Source organism: Pagrus pagrus (assembly GCF_965226575.1).
Source record: "Pagrus pagrus genome assembly, chromosome: 11".
NCBI classification, from domain to species: domain Eukaryota; kingdom Metazoa; phylum Chordata; class Actinopteri; order Spariformes; family Sparidae; genus Pagrus; species Pagrus pagrus.
The window spans coordinates 20,220,048-20,244,445 of NC_140195.1; the positions used below are offsets into that span (position 1 = coordinate 20,220,048).

Sequence of the window (24,398 nt, forward strand, 5' to 3'; positions counted from 1 at the left end):
TATAGATTATCTTCTCATCATTTCCTTTTTATCTCATTAATATGACTTACCATGGGATTTTTTTTTTAATCAAGGCTACGTTTTCATCAATATGCATGGGCTTGGCTTCCATATATTGTTTCCATATATATATCTTACTTTACTATAAAAACCTGCCCTGTGGCGAACTACAGGACAACCTTAAACCAAGACTTGAAGGTGGCTCTTTCAGCAGAACATTCTCAGTGGCACTTTGTTATAAAATACAGTGACTTTTCAAATTCACCATTGATGCCACATCACTCCAAATCACTGAAGAGAGAAACCTTTGTTTCTTTTTGTTTTATTTTGGATCTCACTGGATCTCTGAAACAGATACAGATGGATAGTGACAGACACACACATAGAAAGCACTTTAACAGCCTCTTCAGTAGTTGGTCATAACCTACAGAGAAAACAACAGAAGACACAGATATAATTGGTATGACTGGTTTCTTGAGGTAACATTGTTTTTGCTGGCATGTTAACCGAGAAATGAAAATGTTCCTCACCGTGTTCATCCAGTCGATGTATGAGCTGACTTGTGTAAAGACAGTGGGCTTCTGGAGGACGTTGCAACCCTGACCAGAACCGAAGCTCACCACACCGTGGACGTCCCAGGAGCCATCAGGGTTCTGACAATTCAGGGGGCCACCAGAGTCTCCCTGGAGGTAAGCACACACACTATTGGCTAGCTGCTAATGTACAGACAGTAAGGCGGTATTTCACCAGGGATCACTTAGTCATGCTGAATTTTCCTTTTGCACCATTTGAAAGTCAATCTATTCCTTGTATCGTCCCTGAGTCTTTTACACTGTGATGGATGGAAATGTTACAGATAACATTACTCATCGCTGTAATTGTTTTTAAATACAGCTGCACCATAAGATGACCCTTCCTTGTATTAACTCACATTACACCCGGCAGTGACGCCGTCACCTCCGGCACAGACCATCTTGTCCGTTGCCAGGACGCTCCACCAGTCAGGCTGCGAGCAGATATCGTGGCCAACCACTGGCAGGAGAGCCTGCTGCAGGACGTCAGCCAGAGGACCACCAGCTGTGGGGAAGGTATAACAGTGATTTTGCTTTGAGGGAGGTTCACTTGAGGGACAGGCAAGGTGCTGGATGAAGATAATGTTTGCTTAAGCCCCATTGAGGACACTGAGGTCATGTCTCTAGTATTTTTCCTAGGTCTTTTTTAAATGTTTAAACATATACTATTTTTTTCCTGAAAACATTCAATTAAAGTTTGTCGTGTGTTTTGAACAACCACCAGTTACACCACAGGAACAGAAGCAGCAACTGCGCTCGAGATTTGAGCAAACACAGACTATCAACTAATATTAATTTAAAATGTGACACATCCAAACACAGAATCAATTAGGAGTTTCTGCTCCAGTATCTGTGGCTGTAGGCCTGTAACAACGCCATCCAGTCATCTCATTCGGTCATAATTGAACAGTCTTGAGTCTTCCTCAAGACTAGGGGGCTACTGTATATCGCTAAAGCCATTGGCCAACTAGCATCACAAGAAATCGCAGACAAAGTGCAGCCAAAATATTAACATGCTAGCTGGACACGGTGAGTACTCGCCCCTGAGCCAAAGAAGGAGTAGCTGCAGCAGTGACAGACTGTCTTTCAGCGTTTAACCCAGGAGCACAAAGCACACAGCCCCTGAACTACAGAAGGAGTGAGCCGCTGCATTTTTGGACTGAGGTTGTGACGGCTATTTTTTCATATCGTTTATCTGATTGTGGCATTTAACAGTTGAGAGAGTTGTTTATTCATACATTTATTAGACCAAAACCTTTCCGAGAACTTGTTGCCACTCAGACATATCTCCCAGCTGGCCGGCGAGACCTACAGCGCAGTCTGTAGACAGGCAGTGCTTGTTCATGTGTTTTGGAGGAGTGGAGGCCTGAGGAGGGGCTCAGATACTTTTGGTTGAATACTTTCAGAATCTAGCTTGCTCTTGCTGGTTTCTCCAATGTTGCCAACTCCAGCTTTAATGCGCAAATTAAAGGAGCTGGCAGGATTACACTTCACTGTGATTGTACCTTATAGTATGATATCATGACAACTAAACTTGATTGACTCATTAATAATTAAAAGCACGGTTTGTGTTTCTTCTGTACTGATGGAACACATTAAGCCTAACTGCAGTAAGATATGGCAAGGTCTACGGCTTATTTAACAGGATGATGGTTACATGCCACATTTTTCTGACCTATACTGTTGTAAAATATTTGCAGCTTCGACCTCAATGTTTGCCCTGAATATGACTGACAGGTGCAACAGAAACTGCCATCACTCACACTAAATCCATGTTGAAAAATGTGTAATGCAGATTGACGATGATTAATTCTGCTAAGGTGTATTCACTCACTGGAGAGTCGACCCCAGCCGGTGACATAGCAGGGAGCCCTGTGGGGCAGGACGACGCCCCTGTCTGGGAGGCAGGCGGGCATGATTGTGTCCGAGAAGGTGACGGAGGAAGACAGTTTGATCAGGGCAATGTCGTTACTGCAAAGCAATACAACCACATTTAGGAAGCAGAATAAAAACATGGTTTATGCTGTATTAATGTTTTGCTGCATCAACTGCAGGAGGTTATACTGAGCTGTGTGGGGCAGCTGTAGCTGTTACCGGCTGAGCAGGATGTTGTAGTCCTCATGAGAGATGATTGCAGCCGCCCGCAGGGCGATCGAGCCCTCCTCACTCGTCTTCAGGCTGTGTTTACCCAGCTCCACTCTGTAGTTGTAGCGGTCACTGTGGGGTGGCAGATGACATGGTGTTAGGGGGATTGGACAGTAGCATTGACTTTTCTGCCTGTGTGTTCAACACTCTTATTAAGGTGATGGTGGCTTGCAGATGCATAGCAGTCCCGTAAAGGTAATGCATGGTTGTTTAGGTGAGCAAACACTGCACTGGCTGGTTTCTCTACATGCCACTCTTCTCTTCTTCTGGTCAGACATGGTGGCCATTGCTGCTGATTCTAGAAGGACCAGCCTGTTCTTTTGTTCATTCTCAAAATGAGCATCTCTTGTGAGGCGACTCCTCAGGCACAGAAAAAGCTAAATGCATCATCATTTCCTGTTGGACGGAGCAGTATTTCTTGCCAGAGACAGTTTGTTTGGATAGTGCATAGTAAATATGAGTGCTCTCATGAACTTGAATCACTACTGAGTCTAAATGAAAAGCAAAAGCAAAAAGCAAAAGCAAAGTTCGTAATCAGGGTTCATGCAGTTGCTGGAAATCGGATTTAAAAGTGCTTAAATTTTGGATAAAGATGCTTGAAATTCCAACTGCACCACAGTACCTTTATAATAGATTGTTTTATATTTCCCCAGCCACTTTATATAATGTAGGATGCCATGTCTATTTACAGTCAGGTGACACATTTAAATTTTTTGAAAAGATAAAGAACCCTGTGTAATTGTGATTATATTGGCAGCCCTAGTTAAACATACTTGATGCAGTGTGCAGCAGTGAGGACCCATTCAGAAGAGATGAGGGTGCCTCCACAGACGTGCTGCCAGCGCCCACTGCTGTCTGACTGGAGCGAGATCTGAGCAGAGCAAAGCAGAAGACAAGAGCGCATTACTACACAATAAAACGCCCTACAAATCCATTTCATCTCTCATCCCTCTATGTACCTGCTCCTGGATCAGAATCAGAAGTTATCACAAGATTCAGAGAGTAAAGATAGGTGACACCTTTTCTCTCTGTAGTGATAAAATGAAAATGTAGTGTTCATGCAGTTCTGTGGTTGTCAGTGAATATTTTTTTTTGCACATTAAGAGCAGACCTCACCTGCCAGGGCCAGCTGTGAAGCCTGACGTCCTCCCCCGCCACCACCCTGCTCAGCACAGGAGGGAAAGTGGGAAGGCCACATCCACAGGCTGGGACAAAATGATAATGTATATTGTGAATAAGGATGTTCCAATACCATTTGCTCCTTACAGATTCCAATACTTGGATGTGAGAGGACTGCTATCATTGTTATATGGCCTGGCTCAGGTGAAACCTTTTGTTAAACATGAACAAATATGTACAGAGAATGAATGCAATTTCAATTGATATCTAAACCTTTCATCTGCTTTTATGCAGCCAGTAAGACTATCCTCTGCAGCAGGCACAGGAGAAGTGACCACTGAGCAGAACAGAGCAGGAGTTGCATTAAACATCAACGTTACTAGGTAACTAAAGTAACTAATACTCCACTGAGTAATGTTTTAGTAGAATACTCTGTACTTTTACTTAAGTATTATTTTAATACCAGTAGTTTTACTATTTTCAATACTCTCTCCACCACTGATTATTGTTGCCTTTCAAATAAAATGTGATTATTAGCTAATTTGGAACTATTTATCTGCTATTTAATTGCATTACAACAAACACATTTTAAGATACTCGATGAGAAGAGGGAAACCGTCTTACCGCTAGCTACCAGAAAAGTCAGAACCAGCAGGCTCCTCATGACTGTGTGGTCAGTTTTGTGGTGGAAGATGAAATTTTGTGTTAAGAATAGACTTGTATTTATACTGTTTGTTAGTAACTTCCAAACAGTGTATAGACTTTCCTGAGAAACCTGGGTAACGTGCAGAAAAACAAACAAGTGGTTTGAGACTGAGGACACAGCATGTGGTTGGTGATAGGGTTTTCCCATCACTGCTCCCATCTGCGAACATTGGACCCTTCTCTGCTATTTAAGAATCACTTATAAAACTTACGGCTCAGGATTCTGTTGTGCTTTATTGCTTTACATATTTTTGAGAGGCTGCTCACCTGAAGACTAAGACAAAACATGAAAGAAACATTGAATAACACAAAATCTTGACATTTTATTTCATTTCATTAACAGCTCAGCATTTTATTTATTTGATATGTGCACATAGTGTTTTTGATCCTGAAAGCCCGTCCTTTCAATAGGCCACCATTTTCTGTAGAGGAGAAGATAAAGACATGTTAGATTAAGTGCATCATGTTTTAAGCAATAAGACATTGATCATTTGTTTTAATCAGTTCATAATCTTTCTATTGCTATCGTTGAAATAACGCAAATAAAAATTTGACAGTTGTAGTTTTTCAGACTTCAATCTCTGAAGTGTTTCAGTGAGAGGTTCAGGGGCTTACAGAGTTGATCCAGTCGACGTAGGAGCTGACTTTGGTGAAGACGGTGGGCTTCTGCTTCAAATTGCATTTGAGCCCGGAGCCAAAGCTGACGATGCCGTGAACCTCCCAGGAACCAGCGGCGTTCTTGCAGTTCAAAGGGCCGCCAGAGTCTCCCTGATTCATGTGACAGAAAACATGTGATCAGTGTGTAAATTCAACAACTAACAAGTACTTCTTGTCCTTTAAAGACACTCAGTTAGTGTTCTCAGTGTTTACCTCTAACAGTCCTCTAAAATACTAAATGTCACTCACAAAAAAAAGTATTTTAGGGGAGATAGTTTCCGACTTTTTTAGGAAGTAGCGTGTATGAATATAAGAAGAATCTCAGGACTAAAATATACAAGAACAGAGCACTTACTGTTTGTAAGTGTAACAGTTATTGTCACTATCAATGACTCTGTAGATTATTTTTCCATTAGCTGATGAATGGTTTGGTCTATAATATTTTGGGAAAAGTAAAGAAAAATGCCAATAACAATTCCTCAAAGCTGAAGTTGACAGATTCAAATTGCTTGTTTTGTCTGAACAAGAGTTTAAAACTGAAAGATATTTAATTGAAATTATAGAAGACTATAAATCAGCCAATATTCACATTTGAGAAGCTGGAACCAGTGAATATTCAGCAGTTTTTCTTTAAAACTGATTTAGATAATTTGTCAGTTATCAAAATCATATTTTTCTGGTGGTTGACTCATAATTCTACTTTGCTACATCTACTACATTTTATGGATTTGTTGTTTTATAAGTGTGCATGGAAGTGACAAATGTGCCATTTTGGGTACAGAAATAAACATCTTCTGTATAATAAATGACACCTGTTGTCAGAAAGCATTGTTGCTACTGTATGATGTCTCAATATGTGTCATTAATTATTTCAGACTCACATTACAACCGGACACGACTCCATCTCCACCTGCGCAGACCATGGTGTCCTTCACCTGGAAACCCCACCATCCAGATTTGGTGCAGGTGGCGTGGTCCACCACGGGCAGGAGAGCCTGCTGCAGGATGTCAGCAATGGGACCTCCAGCTGTGAGAAGGCGAGATGAATACAAGCTCAAGTTCAGTTCAGGTTAAAGACAAGTGAGAGATAATTATATATATTTATATAAAAATATTTATACTGTGATTTATACGGTACAAGTAAAAGTAAAAGTCTACGTTGTCCTTTATTCAATCATTTAGTCTATAATAGAAATGGATCACCGGTTAACCTTCCTCTTCCAGGGTAACACATGCCTGGTGGCAGAAAAAATTGTGTACTGATAGGGTGTTTTTGCAGGGAGCCAATGTAAACACTGATGGTTTCATTATTCTATATACGTTACATTCTGCAATAAACATTTACTTCATAATAATACGTCGAAGCAAAGAACTTGTCTATTGTGGTCAAATACTACAGTAAGACTGTGTACCAACCCAAATACTAAGAAACTGTTTATTCAAATTGCAGTAAAGAGCTCAGCTCAACTACAATTGACAAAATTTCTTACTGTTGTAACACACATAGTAAACCAGTTTTGTCTCAAGCTGAGGGAGAAGACTGTGCACTCACTGTACAGGCGGCCCCATCCAGTGACGTAGCAGGGGAAGTCATGGGTGAGAGTTGCACCAGCAAGAGGGACACAGGCGGCCATTATGTTGTCGGAGAAGGTGACGGGGGACTCCAGCTTGATCAGGGCAATGTCATTACTGTAGAGGAAACACACACACACACACGTTGAGAGTCATCATAGACCGAAAATGATCATATCCTGGTATTCTTGCAGTTCATATCCATGTGATTTTTTTACCGGATGAACAAGGGGTTCCACTTCTCGTGCACAATGATGTTGGCAGGGCCCATGAACACAGCGCTCTCCTCCGTCTGCACCAGGTTCTGTTTTCCCATGGCCACTCTGTACTCCCTGCCACTGCTGCATGTTGACAGAGAGGAGAATTTAAAGCAGTGATGTACAGTATGACCTCAGAGAGCATTTTCAAACATTACATTTCTAGATATTAAAAAACAACCACTAGCCAATGACCAACCATGTTTTGATGGGTCTATATCAAAATACGATCCTCCTAGCAAGAACAAATCTACTGTTAAGTCCATGAATCATTTTCCCATATAATTAAGTGATTATTCCATACAGCGTGATCCCTGATTGTCACTGATTGCGCGTTTCATTATGATACCCTGTCATGAATTGCTGTTGGGCTCCACTGTATCTTACCTGATGCAGTGAGCAGCAGTGAGGACCCACTGGTTGGAGATCAGAGTGCCTCCACAGGTGTGTCTCCACTCGCCCTCTCTGTTGTACTGAAGGGAAATCTACAACATACACATGAACACAATCAACTTTTTCTGAGCTTTACCTTATTAGCCTAGTCGGTCAAGGCTCAAACACATTATTTCCTCCGTTTTTCCGTGATAACCAGACAACCAATCATGAGAAAATGACTTCATGAGATTCATAAGAATGGACCATTCCATACACACTGCTCTGTGTGAGTTTGGTTTATTAAAGGGTACTCCTTGATCTGACATTTTCAGTTTTAATCAGCTGCTATGCTTGTTAATGTTGTAACGTATGCATGCTGGCATGGAACTCCTGATCTAATAGACATTAAGCTATAAGGAATAAGAGGGAACAATCTTTGGTTTCTCTCATTATAACGAACTGGTTTACAAAGCTCAAGATCTCGAGAAAATGATCTCGTTATGTCAGGAAAACAACACTTATTATTCCGTGATTTTGAATTGATTATGTTCTGACTTGACATTGCTTAATGAGAATTTTAGTCTGCAGTCTTCTTCTCACATACTGCACTGTATACAGTATTTTAGCTATTTGCCTACAATTTACTGAACTCTCTTGAAGTCTGCAGTCTGAAAAAGTGTCTTTCAGACAGCTGATACCTCGTTTTCTGAGTGAAACTCCTCACTCAGCATGTTTTACCTGCCAGGGCCAGCTGTGAGGGATGACATCCACTCCTCCAACCACCCTGCTGGTCCCCAGAGGGGCGAAGGCGGGCTGGCCGCACCCATAGGCTGAGGGGACAGACAGAGACGGACTCTTTTAATACAGCGAAAGGGTGTGCACAACTGTTAATCTGCATTCAGCTGGTAGAGAAAATGCTGTGTATCAAAGATCCTTACCACCGGCAACAAAGAGAGCAAGAACCACGAACTTCATCATGTCTGAATCTTCACAGTTTGCAGCAAAACATCTGATATATTTATACCTCCCATGATGTTATGCAACCCACAGACACATAAATCTAAATGATGAGGTGGAGCTAAGTGGACATCAAAATGACCACAGATGACCAGGAATATTAGGTCAAGGCCAGTGTGTCCTGGAGTTATGTATCATTTTGAATGTGTTTGTTGACCAAGTCTGTTCGTTCTTACCATCAAGAGCTGGAGTTGACAGGTTTGATATGGAGGCTTGCTCCATATCAAATGTAGCCCTCCCTCCTCTGATTTCCTTTACAGAGAAATCTATCTGAAGTTTCCCAAGAAAACACTGAATGTTAACCTGTGCAGTTATTGGTAGAGTTTGCTGCGCCACCCTTTGCTGTCAAATATGAACCTTAAAATACTGAACTCTACTTACCTTGCATATATCTACCAAAAAGCCAGTCTGTTCATAAGGTTTGATTGCATTATCTGCTCTCACAGCGATCACACATTGATTCCTCTGCAATGATCCACTAACAAAATATTGCAACAGTTGACTAAATATGGGATTTTACATAAGTGTCGGCAGCGGTTCAAAAAATCTATAAATCATATTTATTCCTCAAAAATTACGGCTGCAAAACAACCATGTTTTATTGCAGTATTTGCGGTGTTGCGTGTGTCTAAACCATGCATTAAAACACAGATGTGGGATTCATATATATTCTAATTTGCTCACATATCAATATACAATATACAAAAGCACATACTAACATATTTTGCAGTTCTTTGAGATTGTTATTATTCAAATGCAAAATGAACAGTACATGTAACACACCATTTCTGTTGACCCGAGCAAAACCTGGCAAGTTTTAAGTGAACTTTGTGTGAGTTCTCAATAGGATTGTACTTTTCTTTAACAGAGAAATACAGATGAGCTGACCATTTTTCAGACCACAGGAGTGCGAACGTCATCTCTAATGTAAAGTTGAAAGACCTGACTGACTCAGGTCCCTGTGAGACACCTGTGAGGTTCACACAGAGGTTGACTCGGGACGATAAGGTGTATTTGGGGATATCTGTGGTTGCTTATCTCCAAGGTTGATTTATTTTTCCCACCTACTTTTCCTGGCCAGTCTGAGGCACATGTTGAGCAACACATGTGAGGCTTTCAACAGGTCGGTAAAAGCAGTATATAAGGAGGAGCAGGTGCCCTAAACTTCTGCTGAAGACAGACACAATGAAGTTCGTGATCTTGGCTTTGTGTATCGCTTGTGGTGAGTTCTGATACTTTTCTGAACAGATAATTAAATGTGTTTCTACATTCAACTGTCTGATATCTGACTGAGTATATTGAGTTAGACAGAGCCACATTTAGTGCTAAAAAACATCACTTTAAAACATTTTTGATAGAGAAAGAATACACTTTTAAATTACTGCTGATGTTAAGGCACCATTGTAAATCACCTGTTGTTTCTTAGCCTACGGTTGTGGGCTGCCCACCTACCCTCCCGTCCTTACCAGGGTGGTTGGTGGAGATGATGTCCGTGAGAGCAGCTGGCCCTGGCAGGTATGCCCCTTTAATATATTTCCCCTTTAGATTCTGTGTCTTCTCTCTTTTTCCTGAATTCATACAACATCTATTCCTCCTCAGGCGTCTCTGCAGTACAAGAGTGGAAGCAACTTCTACCACACCTGCGGTGGCACCCTGATCGGTGACCGTTGGGTCCTCACTGCTGCTCACTGCATCGGGTAAGACTCTAAAGCAATGTAAAATCAAGAAGGTGTATGAGGCACAGGTGCAGCAGTACTGTATTCCCCCTCTGTCTCAAACATGCTGTTTTAGCTCCTGTCTCTTTAAGGCTGTTTAAGGAGCAGTGTTCTCTGTGGGAGAGAGGAGCTTCTCTTGGTGGGAACTCTGACCTTTTTAACTTTCAAGATCTTTTACGTACAAGAACCTATAACACACTATAGGAAAGGAAAAAACAAAAAAAGCACAATGGGTCTTCTTTCAGAGTTAAATGAACACTGTGTGTTAGCAGGAGTAGTCCTCTAGTAATGTAATGGTAACAGAAGTAACTGTATCGGTGCTTGTTATAACTGAGTTCAGTGTTTTTAAAAAGACTCCCCGAATAGATTCCAGATCAAAGCAGCTCTGACCCGTGTTTCTGTGTTTTATTGTGGCCAAGCAGCAGTCGCACCTACAGAGTGTACCTGGGAAAACACAGCCTGAACTCCAACAATGAGCAAGGTTCCATCGCCATCAGCCCCTCCAAGATCATCGTCCACGAGAACTGGGACTCTTACAGAATCCGGTGGGCTCAGTCATTTCCCTTCATCCTGAATAGTAGACTGCTGATATAGGTGTATCCCTGCTTATTGCATTCTGTTTCTAACTGTGTTGTTTGCATTCACGCTCTAGTAACGACATTGCCCTGATCAAGCTGTCGACTCCCGTCACCTTCTCCGATTCCATCCAGGCTGCCTGTCTTCCCGCCTCTGGAGATGTCCTGCCCAACAATGCTCCCTGCTACGTGACTGGCTGGGGCCGTCTCTGGAGTAAGTGGTCTACCCACCAAAGTAAAAAGGAAACTGGCTGGTGACATTATTACCCTGCTATATCTTTGAGGTTGTATTATCTGATAATCCCGACAAAACTTTTTTAGCTTTAAGAAACTTGAATTCAAAACGTTTTCAGCTGCTCTTGAATGGAAACTGACCAAGTTTCAGAATGGACTCCTTGAATAAGGTGGTCCTGCTTCCAGCCCTGAATCTGACTGCTCTCTTTTCTTCTAAAGCTGGAGGTCCTCTTGCCGACATCCTGCAGCAGGCCCTCCTCCCCGTGGTCGACCACGCCACCTGCAGCAGATATGACTGGTGGGGCAGCCTGGTCACCACCAACATGGTCTGTGCTGGAGGAGACGGACAGCTGGCTAGCTGCAACGTGAGTCTGATTCGTTTTATTTTACGAACATTGGTACAGTTTTATCTAAGTTCCTGTAAAACTAAATCCCATCCGTATACTCACATCTGTCTCTGGTTCACTTTAGGGAGACTCCGGTGGTCCCCTGAACTGCCAGGGCCACGATGGCTCCTGGGAGGTCCATGGTGTGGTGAGCTTCGGCTCCAGCATGGGCTGCAACTACCCCAAGAAGCCCTCCGTCTTCACCAGGGTCAGCGCCTACATGAGCTGGATCAACAACGTGAGTTTTAAAAAGAGGAATACACATTTTTTCCACATTTTTTCAATTAAATCCTCCAGAAATCATTAAATGAAATCATACAAATAATTAAACACCACAGTACTCTTCATCTCCACCTAAATTTCAACTTGAACTACTCAGTATCTCAGAGGAGTAAAGTGAGGATGTTGTGATAAAGAGGTGCTGACACTCTGGTGCCCTCTAGTGGAACATTTTAAAACATTCTCTTCTCTCTTTTTGTTTTTTTTTCTCTCCAGGCGATGGCCTCCAACTAAACTGTGGATTAGTTTGTGTCATTGTTGTTGCACTTGAGCATCAAGTAAAGAATGTAGTGGATAATCCAGTGTTTTCTGTGTTTTCTTTATCATACATCAAACCTACATGTTGGTTCGACAGCAATCACAAAACAGTCTTGACTTAACTCTACAGGCTTTGTTTTAACTATAGATGTATGTTTAGTGAAGGATCAAGGGAAATTATTAGGTTCCTTCAGTGTTTGTACAGCTTTTAAAGAGTAAAATTAAAATACTTTTCAAGCACTTCCAAGGTACTTACAACATTTTCTAAACTCTCAAAACCTTTATCATCACGTCTAAATTGTTCCTATTAAAAAAATCAATCAAAAAATAGTCCACAAAATTCCTTTATATCCACAGCAATCAATGTTTATTGTTACTTGGTTTATTTTACCAGCTGTTCATATGATTGATTGTATGATTTCATCAAGACTTTTCAACACCAGGAGACAAACAAATATGACAACAGGATTGTTTCTTTTCAGCTTTCAAAAGATTTTTGGTTTTCATGAGCGATTGTATAGATGAAACACTAGATTATGTTGAAAGTCAAGCATTTTTTAACATTCATGTATGTTCCTACCCTTGAAAAAACAGTTAAAATTGAGCATTTACTAAACTTTACTAAAATGTACTAACTTTCACGACGTTGAACACTGTGCTGGAAATGTTACATTCATTTCTGGATTCCACAGACAATAGAAATATGGATATGAGTGAAAGCAAAGCCTGATGCCAGTGGAAAAAACACAAGTATGATTTGGTTTTAAGATAAAGCAAAAACACAGTATGTATTGAACAAATTACATTAAGCCTGCATTTGAAAAGACAATGAAAAGACAATGCACACAAACATACAGCTCTGCATGCAGAGACCTCTTTTTCTTCTCAAGTCTTGTCACTATATTATATGAATAAACAATGACCATAAACTAAAATATTAGTCGTCTTTTTGATTTTAAAGATAGTTTGCTCGCTTTATCCGAAACTTGTTGTCATTTGAAGCTCCGTTCTCCCTGCAGCTACTCTACGAAGGAGTGGGCTTTCCTTTTTTTGTATGTTTAAGTGTTTTTTTTCCTGTATATTAACATAGTCAACACATTGCATGTCATTGATAATACATTTATGGGATTGCTTTGACCACAGACAGCCACTAGATGTCCCTGTAGACAGCAAAAAAATTTAATATCAAAGAGTTTTGATATAACAAGAGGTTATCCGCTCACTCACTTCCAATGTTAACAAATTCCCATGATGACAAAATAGCTAGGGCTATATTTGTCTGACATTTTACTTCTGATTTTATACAGCTGACCTCAAATGCTCAAATGGTCCAACTTCTGTTTGATTAGAACAACTATTCTTGTATAAATACAAAGAACCATTGACATGAACAAGGCACTGGCACCATGTTGACATAAGTAGATATCAACTGCTTTCTGCTGAAGAACTCGCCTTGTGTTTGACTGTTATTTCCAGAATACGGAGGGCGTGAGTCCGATTCACCCAGTGCAAATCAGCCCCCCAAAGACAATGTGAACTGATCACTATTTGTTTTCTTGTATATTTTTTAAAATTTTATTTCACATTTTGTATATTTGCTTATTTGTCAATGAGTAAGATTTTCTGTAAATTGATGGTATTTGTTGAAACCCTTCTTAGCAAAGCCATAATATAAATCTGTTTTGGTTGTAGCCAACTATAAAATTATTATTCTTCTCTAAGGTATTGTATGAAGCAACAAGGTAAAAATACTTATTAGCTGTAGTTAAACTCTTTATTTTTGAAGAGTGAAGTCGCCTAAAGCAGATAAAAAAAAAGATTTAACGGCTATTGTGAATGGGAAAGTGCACATTGTAGGTGTGTGAAGAGAAGTACAGCAGAGATTTAATTATACTATGACGCCCAGTCCATTTTCTGTTGTATCAGTATCAAATAGTGTTAACACAAAGATCGGTTTCTGAATGTGTGGGATGTTTTAAATGGTCTTTTTTGTTGTTGTTTTCTGTTTCTCTTGCACTTTGTGTGTTGATGGAGCTAAACGACTTGCAGTTCCAACTATGTCCGCTTCGCGGCGTGTCGCTGTTCCAGGTGGAGCTCTTCTGTCGGACGGTGAGTGAGGAAGAAGTTAGTCGCCATCATGGATCACTGGCAAACATCATTATTGATTGTACTGAGTTTGTGACATATTTGGCTGCGCTCCAACAGTGTTATCGTGCTTTACACGCACCTTTCCTTTAGGTTTCATGTCCAAGACTATCACTGAAAAGTTTATCTGCCCTCTGGTAGGTTCATTTATTTTAATTTCCTTCCTTTAAGCAACTTTAAATGCTGCTAGCTGTTAGTCAAGTGATGGAGCTCTGAACGACTTGTCTACTAATTTGCAAGGTGCTCTAATATCATTCGATAATATAGAAGTAGATTCCAGTTTCACTCTGAATATAGCAAAACAAAAAAACATGGCATTTTTTTTTATCAGGTTGTAACACCTCAAATGCAACACCCTGTAAAAAACAACAACAAATAAATAAATACGTTGTTGGCAATTGCAACACAAGTTAAACTAGCTTGGGACGTGTGTGACTTCAACTGTCTGTTTAGCTAACATTAAGATGATATTGTCCATGGTTAGGTTTAATACAAGTGCATTTTCTGGAAATTATGTATATTTTCTTTTACTTTTGACTTGCTTAAGCCACTGACACACTGTTAAAACAACAATACGCTGTCAATTAGATGTCTAAAAATGCATAATTTCTTCCAAATTTGGTGCAGTTTAATAGCCATATAGAGTGAAGAGTACACTAATTTAGATTTGTGACAATAGCTCTGACTGATTATAGCGTTAAATGACTCTGGTCCATTTACCTTGCAGAGCCTGTGTGTTCCCACTACAGCATTCAGCCAAGATGAGGTCCCCAAACTATTTATTTTTTAATTCCTTAAGCAGAATAAAAAAAACAAAAACAAACTTGGTATCTGTAAATGTGTTACTGTAGCCAAACCTGTTGCGATAAGCAGGTTATATGCTTACAGCTTGTGAGCTTTTACTGCTTCTCTGTATCCTTTATGAAATTGAGCTTCTGTAACATGCTCATCATTGGGTGAATGATTTCAAACAGTTCCTTTCACTCTGCAACTTCTTTTCACAGAACGAAAACAATATTTGTTGATCTAATATTTCGCTTTGAAGACTCATAACATGTGGTTTTAATTCCCCTTTGCTACTTTTTACCAAGTGTTACAGTCCACTAATCACTCCAGAGCAAACATTTTTCAAACATTTATAAGATCATAAGTTTCATTACTATTTATAGGTATGATACAAAATACCAGGGCTCTATTTAAGCAAGTCTTTTCCTTGAGGCCTTTTTTTATAATGGCACCATCATACTCATCAATTTTGGCTCTAAACATTCTTAAATCCATTTGTGTTAATTTAGTACTTTCACACTACTTTGTGCTGCTGTAACACTTGAATTTCCCCTCTGGGAGATCAATAAAGTTTTGTCTCATTTTTATCTGTGATTACGTAATTGTTAATCTGCTAAATTGTAAGTGCAAAAAGCTGTTTTCTTTGTTTCCTGTATACTTTCCAATATCTAACTTGTATATTGATTGTGAATATTACATTATTATTGTACAAGATGAGATAAACTCTATTGATCCAGAATAGGGGAATTCATGTGTCACAGCAGCTTAAAACAGCATGCATAAATACAACTTTTAAACAAAAGACACGCCCCAAAAAAAACCAACTAGAAGACTATAAACATTATGTCTGTTTAAATTTTTTGCACAGCCAATGTAGCTTCGGTGAAAAGAAAGCCCAAAGTAAAATGCACCTCCAAGGTTTAATTATTTTTCCTTCATCATTGGTAACAAAGAAGAGCAGACAGTACATACGAGTGACTAAAAAGCCAAGTAGAACAAGGGATTTTTAAATGCAGAACATGGATGAGTAAAAGACTACAACAACCAAACACAACCATAAAATGTTTTATTAGGATCATATACCCACTATGGACCACCATCCCCTGGCAACACACACAACACACACAAAAATGAAGAGAAAACCATTTTTACACCACCTTTCCAATACTATTTTTCTATGTTACAGGCTCTTTAGTCACAACCCCAATTACTGTCCTGTCCTGCACCTGGAAACGTCTCATTCATAACCATGATGTTCCACAGTAATTATTAACAGAGAACCACTGTGCCCCCGTTTTGCTCCCAGGGCTCATTTGCATGTTAATTATCATTAGCAACACAAGAAAACAAGTCACGTCAGCAGCCTTATCTCTCATTTGTCCTCCACCATTGGTCTGATATGCTTAGATGACTTCCATTGTTTTTGTCCTCCAGACGTTCACCTTGGTTCTCACAACCTCTATTTTGATTAAATAGATATTGCAATTTATCAAGTGGCTTGATGCTTTTAGGCGAGATCAACAGTAAAAGGAACGTGTCAGTCACATTACGAATCCATTTGCTTGCAGAGCTATGATGAACCTGCTGAACTGTTGGTAAGACAAGTGACTGTCTGGCAATGAGACAATGGTTTAAATTTAAGATTTTTAATTGTATGGTTGTATACGTATGTGGTTGTAATATTTGCTTTTGGCAGTGATTAAAGGTCTGGATATTAGCATATTATTTATCATAAAACTGTGACAGATAATATGCACAGAAAAAAGGTCACTAGTTGGTGTTATGCATTTGCAGGTTTCACTGAGTGGAATTTTGTCAAGGAGCACTTCTCTCTGCTGGAAAGATGCCAGTGAAGTTTCGCAAGACAGGTAAAACTTTGATTTGCTTGTGTTGAAATTTAACAGGATAAGCTGCGTATAATTTATTCTACATATTCTTCAGTAAATATTTGTATGTCTCTTTCCAAAAAAATGATGAAAATCAATATTGACATTTTGGCACCTGAAATGATTCCTTTTACTGAAAAACGGCAGGGTTCCAGTGATACATTTTTACTGTGTCTGAGAGTTGTTTTCTTTTGCCACAAGATGGCGACAGATAACTGTCACAGTGAAAAGGCTGCTTTACCTTTGCACTGTTGAAATAAGAGGTACTACTAACAGCTACTATAAATTTGAACTGTGTTTTCGATTACGCAGAAATTTGACATCAATGACACACAGCACAGCAATTAATCATACTGTATGTTGTCAACTGTTGTGTATTATTTAAAATGCTAATACCCATGTTTAGAATGACACCTTTTTAAAATGCATACATTTTTACCACAACAATCATTTCATTCAAGAAATCCTGAGGCCGCTCTGTGATTAAGATTACATAATATTAAAAAAAAAAATACTATGTAAAACTCAAACACAGACAATTTAACCACACAAATCATTATGCAGCTGCTGGATGGTTGAGCATATTTATTTTACAACCAAACTGGCTCTCTTTAGTTGATTTATTAGAGATTTTTTAGAGTTAGAGTTCCAGTTCCCTTTTTTTTTTTTAGCTCGATCAGCTCTGATGTAATTTGTAAATAGTTTAGTAGGTGCAGATTTACAAACTCCTCATTTAATCTTTTGCACTGGTTGGACTGCTAAAATACCTTAACAATTTTTTCAAGTGATTTTTTCCCATCACTGTGGTATATTTTAGATCTATATTGTTGCATAACCATATAGAGTCACCAAAACAATTACAGAACTGCTATTTTTTGACATTTATTTATGCATTGTGTGTGGGCATGTGATGCTCTCATTTACAGAAACAACAAAATCTGCATTGTTGTTGAACAGATTTTCTTTGCCGTGCAACAGCCTGCGTCACAACAATGGCTTACTGAGCCTCGGACACCAGCAGGTGTGAGGCTTCCAGTCCATTCACTGAACCCAAGAAGTAGTAATGTTGAACAAATGTAACCTTTCAATCTCTTGTGTGCTGCGATGAGATGTTTTTGGCACTCTGTAGAATTCCAGGATGGATCTCTCTGACTCTGCTTCGACCCTCGCCCATCTGTTACCGTGTCCAGGGTTAGAAGGCTACCGAACTGCTACACATGTTGTTGGCCTCAGGGTGTGGGCCAAATGTTTTGGGTGTGAGATGGATACTGCAATGAACTGCTAGGTAGATATTTGGCCTATGCGTGGACCTTTCAAGTTCAAGCACAGCTGAAACAACTGTAAATGCTATGTATCTGATGCAGTCATTTTATTTTGCATATACTGTAGGCCCACGTGATACGGAGAAAATACGCGATGTACAATAACCATGTTCAATATTGCAAAGACAATAGGAATTGTGATAAATAAACAAATATTAAAGTGTCAATATTAGCTTATCTGTCCTTGATCAGCCATTGTACCAGACAACAAGGTCGCCACCAAATTGACACCAATACTGCAATGTCTTAATATCCTGATACACTATAAATATCATGCATTTTGAAATCTCCTCAAAAGCACTTCATAAATGCTTGGACTGGATGACAGAACCAAATTCCACAATATTTTTGACCAAATACCTCAATATTGACTGATTGACTATTGGTCAAAAAATATGAACACAATCAGATTATTGTATTATCAGAACAAGTAGAACAGTCTGGTAAGGTCAGAAAATGACATCACTTTACTGTAATGCAGTCTTTAAAGCCAGGAAAAGACAACATTACGTATCACGATATCTGAAATTTAAGATGATAGTCTCATATCATGATAACGATATAATATCAATATATTTCCCAGCCCTGATCTGAGAGTAATTGATGTCTAACTTGTGCTTAATCTGTTTATTAAAAGGTGTAAATGCATGGTTCATGTATCCAGGACTCCATCTAATAGCTGAAATGTTTCATATCGTGATCATGAAAATATGAATTTTCTCATTCAGCACTTATAAGCTGCACTCTTTACAACCATATTTTTTCAAAATTGTCTGTGTGTTTTAAGTAATATATCAGTTCCTGGTTTAATATCATTTTCTAAATAAAGTGACAGCTGACATCTCAGTTCAGCAACGTAAAAATGAAAATAAAGAAAAACAGTTTCATTTATTAAGTGCTACTCCATGCCACCCCAGTATAATTCAGGACTTGTTGGCCAGGGTTGGTTTGCTGCTGGGAAATGGAGTTTAAACATAGCACAGGGTCGAAGCTGTTAAGTGGCCCCTCTGCACCAACTCTGTCCATGCATATGACCAGTGTTTAGCACCACTTCGCCTCTGAAGAACATGATTTTAAGTGTGCCAAGTGACAGCCGCAGTGACTTCATGCCAGACATCCTCCAACTCGCCCGCAGCCTTTCACTTTGCACCCCTGGGTGTGCTAATCACCTTCTTCAAATAGAGCCATGAGATCACAATCACATTTTCTTGTTGTAAAAGACCACTGTGAATGAAAAGAGCTGCAGGTGTGATGTCACGTTAGTGACATTAAATACGCTTGCTTGTCACTCCCTTGACTTTGTACACTTTTCCAAGCAGGAGAATTGGCTGATGAGATCCCGTCGTTACAATCCAGTAATTTACAGTTCGATATTAAAGTTTTTCATTTGCGTTCATATGTTTAATTCAACTTCTTCTGAGCTCTTGTTTCATTGTTATTTTTATTATATGCACTACTCAGTATGTCTGATCTTTTATTAGTTTCAACACTACGCACATGGCGTGGTGGCACGTCTGTTTTAGCTTTTGTTCAGTGATGCATCTGTCGTAGGTCTGAGCTTTGATACCATGTGCTATTTTAGCATACACTGGTGCTGCAGTGAATACAGACGAACGGACTTTAACACCAGCACAGTGGAAATGGACAGTATTAAGAATATTAGTTTTGACTTTTAGTTGAGCTGTTTAAGGAGGGGTACAGTGGGGCAAAGCACTATTAAAGTGTTAGGGGGGAAAATAGTACCTTTATCGACATGGGCTCAGTGGCCTTGCTGATGTCATCATCACCTGGGTGCGTGTGTGTGTACAATGAGGCAGACTCTTCCCGTGTGGGCATCAGGGGACAAAGTAGTCTTTATGCAGTGTGCCGAGCTCCAAGGCAGAAACATTGTTGAGCAGTAAAACATTCTGTAACTAAAACCACATGTTCCAGAGTGGAGGACAGACAAACACAGGCAGCCTCTGCAGCTCCACATCAGGAGTTGGTGCCCTATCATCAGGGGCTCAGGGGCTCCTTTTTGACTCCAATGCAACACTCTCGTTCAACATGGTGCATTTTATATCTATCAGAAAACTCAAATCAAGAACAGGTTGTCCCTGACAAAAATGCTGCGGGATGATGCGGATGGGTGTTACATGTAAAGGGAAGAGAAGAAAGGAACACATTTGGTTTGACACAGTTTGATTAAAACTTCAATATTACTTGCAGCTGAATATTAACTTTCTTCAACAGATGTTTAAAGAAATGTACAGTATAGTGTTGCAAAAGTAAGATAAGATAGAACTTTATTAATCACGATGGTATTTCTTGTGCCAGGAAACATGAGAATAAAAACAATATAGTAACAAATATAATGTGTAAAAGCCGTAAATTATAACATCAGCACCTCATATAATCACAATAAAGCAAGATGAATTTAGCAAAAATATTTGAGCTAAAATAAAACTATAATAGAAAAAGTAGTGTTGGCAGTGTTATTGAAAAGTAATATTGGCAATGATATTAAACATAATAAAAAGTAATATTACACATGATAAACGGCCAATAGCCCGTGGCTCACAGTCAACTCGCACAACATGCCAAACATAATTGCCAATCAGCCATGGAATAACTGCATCAAGTACACCATTATTGAGCCACCCATGAGACAAAATATTATACAATTTTATCAGTTTGTGGGCAAAAACACTTCACAGTTTAGGTCAATGCCAGATTGTCCGAGGCCAGAAGTATTGACTCTAAATCAAATTAACATTGTATTATATAGCGCTTTTCATTTAATATTGCCTTCTTGTATAGCAAATGTAGATTGTGGTAGTAAATCCCAAGTGGCTGGAACAAGATCAAGTGTTCGGATAGAAAGTTAGATAGCATTACATGAGTTCTGAGCCGTTCTCTGTCAACTGCAATAAAGTTGTTGATGGTAGTAAAATAAAGCAAAGGAGACTTAATCCAAAGAATCCTTCCAAAATTCCCAGAACTTTTTTCCATAGCCTTTTAGCACCATTAGGTGGACAACTGTTACCAGAGCTACTGTGTCTGCTGAATGGTGGCTGTCTAGATTATTGGAAAACTTCTTAGTTTTAATGTTTTCCTTCATAAACTGATGTGCATGCTGGAGTGTTGTGTTTCCATTCTTCTCCCAGTCCAATAAAGTTTTACAATTCCCTCTGAGCTTTTAGCAAATGTGCACTGTGGTAATAATTTAGTTGGTAGGAATTAATTTTCAATTGTTTTCCTACCCTTCCCAGATCATTAGGTGATCTATCCTGAAATGCTTTCAAGTGCTGCTGCCTCCCTAGGAGGTCAGTCCTAATTAAAGGGACAGTGTGGCACATTAGCCATGCGTGGAGTTAAGTCTGTAACAGAATTTAGATCAGCCAGCCAGCCCCTAAGGTTAAGGCTGAACCCTTGACCCAGACCCAGTGCCCCCATTTACCTTTTCCTTGCTAATGCTTGCTCATACCTTACCTGCCCACTAATACCTGAACAGGGACCAAAACACTGTCTCATTTGGTTTCTTTCCATCCCTCTTTCAAACCTCCAATACTTTTTTGTAGCTCAGGTTAGTGAACTCCTTGCCCGTTATCAATATAGTAGAAGTTATTACATGATGTTTCTAAGTGTAGGTTTTTTTTTGTATTGGTTTGGGTTGCTGTTTCAGTTTTTAGAAGCTGTATAATAAAACTGTAATTAAAAGACAGATAAGTAACCAATAATTATGAATTCAGTCCCTATCTGTCAGACAAGCTGTTAAATAGACTCTGAATCATTTCTGGAGTCAAACAGCCTTGAACTTTTGCAGTCAGGGGGCCAGTGTAGTTAATTTGTGATTGTTAATATGTGTCTTTAACTGCTTCAGCTAAGACCCATAATGGTTTCTTTTGAAGTGCTGGAGCTGTGTGTCAGGGGCCATGTTTGTGTTTTTGAAGATCCTCTGAGAGCCCATTGTTTGGAGACCTCACAGGTTCCTCCTAATCTAATTGGCCACGGATGTCCTGGCTCAGGACCTTTCTCCATGCTCTGGGGATTGACAGAACTGGTGAGGGCTCGAACAGTCACTTGTCCAAATACAGCCTTGTTTAATTACAGGAGGGGGATGCATGCGTATCACCGCACACAACCACCCCCCCACCCCCCCAAGCCCAATAAATGCCCAGTCTAACTCTTTTCAGACTACATATTCAACTCCACCTCAGAAAGAATCTCTATCCAAATAGGAACTGGATTTGCGTCTCCTCTCCTCCTTATCCCAGAGCCCTTAAGCACCCTCCACTTCTCTTCTGTTCACCTTCACTTTGCCAGTGACATACCTCCCAGTGGTTCTCCATCCAGTGTAAACACAAGGAGATCCTCCTATGCTATTACTTACACCGTGCTTCCCTGATCCTCCTCACCCCCGCCGCTGCCCCCACACCCTCCCATCCGCAGCCAATCCCTGACCACCTCAGCCTCCACCTCTATATTCTGAATTGCCAATCCCAATCTAATTTATGGAATATTTTGGAGGTAACTGTATACGGCGGCAGGGGAGATAACATCTCCAGGCCCCTGTGAAGGACAGGAACTCGGCAGTGTGTGCTTAATAACATAAACTGCTGAAAAAAGGGCCCGGGCCGGTGCATTGGCAGAGGAGCAGGCCGGTGAGACGGATAGAGAGAGAGCACAGAGAGGGGACCCAGTGTTCTGGGGTGGGGTGGGGGTAATTGAGACCATGTGAGCCTCCCCCAGTGGAGGGATTAGAGAAGAAACGGAACTCTCTCAGCCCCGAGATCGCTTTCAATTAGATGCGCCCAGAGCAAGGGTACTGGGGAGACAGGGAGGGTGAGAGACCAGCATGGCCCAAAATGTCTGGGCCAAGGAGGGAGGAAAGGTGAAAGAGAAGTTAGGGCTTTTTTCCCACCTCCTCCTCTTCCTGCATGTCAGTGCCAAAGTCTGGGCTGTCAGGGTCATGTCAGTGTGTCGCAGTACAGCAGATCCGTGACATGAGACGCCCATACGTAATGACAGCATCGCTACAAGCTTATTTATTTACTTATCCATCCATCCATCAAGGAAAAGTAGATATACTCACTTTCCAGTGGTGCCCTCCAATCCACATTCTGACCTCACTTCGCTGTATGTCTTCCCTTGCTGTGGCCACTGAGCATCGCTCCACTGGATTATTTGTAGCTCAGGTGCCTCATTAAAGTGCACATAAACAGCCTTTTTGGGCACTTACCCCCTTTCCAACTTACTTTTGCCATAGGGATCAAAGAAGTGAAACATGCATTTGTTTCAGTGCATCATCACAATAGTTGCAACGACTAGTCAATTAGTCAATTTAGTGATCAAAGAAAACTCATTGCCAAGCATATTGATAATCACTTAATTGTTTCAATACATTCTTCCTATATGTAAGGGTTTCTTCTTTTCTATGACAAAAAAAGCAATTTGAAGATGTCCCTTTTTACATTTTAGAGACAATTAATCGATTCATTGTGAAACTAATCAGCAGATTAATCAACAATGAAAATAACTGTTAGTTGCAGCTGTAGTACACACACAAAAACTATTGGGATTTTTGAGTTTTAATATTTTCAGTTAATTTAGTTTGTTTCACTTTGTAAAACTAAAAAAATGGCTAACAACAAAATACGCTGCAATTTGAATAAATTAGACGAGACTACTGTAAAGCATTATGAACTAGCAGGCTATGTTGTAGCAGCTTTTAATGTCCTTCGTATGTCCTTAGAAGGATGTAATGACTGGTGTCATCAACCATAATTAGAGATGTCACATTCACACTGGACCAGGTTGTACATGCTAGTGAATACCTGCAACAGCACAGATGTAACTCATCTAGGTCGATGGAACTTTTCAGTCATGACACCCATGTACTCATGACAACCATTGGGCATGCTGCCCACTGCACACACACAAGATTTAACCCCAGTGTGTTCTACAGCCATGATGTGTCTGCTTGATGACCTGCTGGCCCTGTTAACATGCTGTGGCCCTGTAGCTGTCACACATCAGTATTAACAGAACAAATGTTACATGCTTTGTCTGTCTGCAGTTTGCCCAGTTCCCCTACTGACTGTCTTACGAACAGAACACATGCCATTTTCTTTATTTAGGTAGTTTCACAACGAATTACCAAACTGAGACAGTCAAATTAAAAAGGTCGTACATGGAAAATGTTAAAGAAATGAGTCATGAAAACCACCTGAAACATTAAATATTTAAGGCAGTTGGAACAATTCAGCTGCTCGCAGCACAAGATGATCCAGGTAGAGTACAGGAAAGCTAAAAATGTGACCATGTGCTGTGATGCATTGATGAAAAACCCCTCAGAGTCCAAATTAAGTTACGTCTCTGAGTGGTGAGTGACTTGCAGTAATACACCAGGTG

The 24,398-nt window shown here is 40.0% G+C and overlaps 3 protein-coding genes and 1 long non-coding RNA gene across 5 annotated transcripts in view; 2 read left to right on the plus strand and 2 right to left on the minus strand.

Moving 5' to 3' along the window:
• Positions 1–351: 351 nt before the first annotated feature.
• Positions 352–4,500, minus strand: LOC311264998 (chymotrypsin-like elastase family member 2A; the record flags this gene model as incomplete). Its single annotated transcript, XM_084366272.1, has 8 exons — positions 352–424; positions 531–683; positions 932–1,077; positions 2,407–2,543; positions 2,667–2,789; positions 3,491–3,588; positions 3,834–3,922; positions 4,461–4,500. 8 exons carry the CDS (start codon positions 4,498–4,500, stop codon positions 407–409), a joined length of 804 nt encoding a protein of 267 aa, XP_084222398.1. The 3' UTR covers positions 352–406.
• Positions 4,501–4,844: 344 nt separating this feature from the next.
• Positions 4,845–8,380, minus strand: LOC311264763 (chymotrypsin-C-like; the record flags this gene model as incomplete). Its single annotated transcript, XM_084365862.1, has 8 exons — positions 4,845–4,963; positions 5,157–5,309; positions 6,080–6,225; positions 6,751–6,887; positions 6,989–7,111; positions 7,415–7,512; positions 8,141–8,232; positions 8,341–8,380. 8 exons carry the CDS (start codon positions 8,378–8,380, stop codon positions 4,946–4,948), a joined length of 807 nt encoding a protein of 268 aa, XP_084221988.1. The 3' UTR covers positions 4,845–4,945.
• A 1,196-nt stretch (positions 8,381–9,576) lies between these two features.
• LOC311265103 (chymotrypsin-like elastase family member 2A) lies at positions 9,577–11,906 on the plus strand. Its single transcript, XM_084366438.1, has 8 exons — positions 9,577–9,641; positions 9,846–9,934; positions 10,019–10,116; positions 10,557–10,679; positions 10,787–10,923; positions 11,163–11,308; positions 11,415–11,567; positions 11,825–11,906. The coding sequence occupies exons 1-8, from the start codon at positions 9,605–9,607 to the stop codon at positions 11,840–11,842; spliced, it is 801 nt and encodes a 266-aa protein (XP_084222564.1). The 5' UTR covers positions 9,577–9,604; the 3' UTR covers positions 11,843–11,906.
• A 2,115-nt stretch (positions 11,907–14,021) lies between these two features.
• LOC311264945 overlaps positions 14,022–24,398 on the plus strand; it is a 63,236-nt gene continuing 52,859 nt past the window's right edge. For both annotated transcript variants that reach the window (XR_014623504.1, XR_014623505.1), the window contains exons 1-2: positions 14,022–14,148; positions 16,592–16,665. This is a non-coding gene — a long non-coding RNA (uncharacterized lncRNA). The remainder of the gene's footprint in view (positions 14,149–16,591; positions 16,666–24,398) is intronic.

Bases quoted from the DNA above. Each gene is read 5' to 3' on its own strand.
- LOC311265103 (XM_084366438.1), top strand. From the start codon at position 9,605: ATGAAGTTCGTGATCTTGGCTTTGTGTATCGCTTGTG. The intron at 9,642-9,845 runs GTGAGTTCTGAT...GTTGTTTCTTAG, and splicing joins GGCTTTGTGTATCGCTTGTG to CCTACGGTTGTGGGCTGCCC. The intron at 10,117-10,556 runs GTAAGACTCTAA...GTGGCCAAGCAG, and splicing joins ACTGCTGCTCACTGCATCGG to CAGTCGCACCTACAGAGTGT.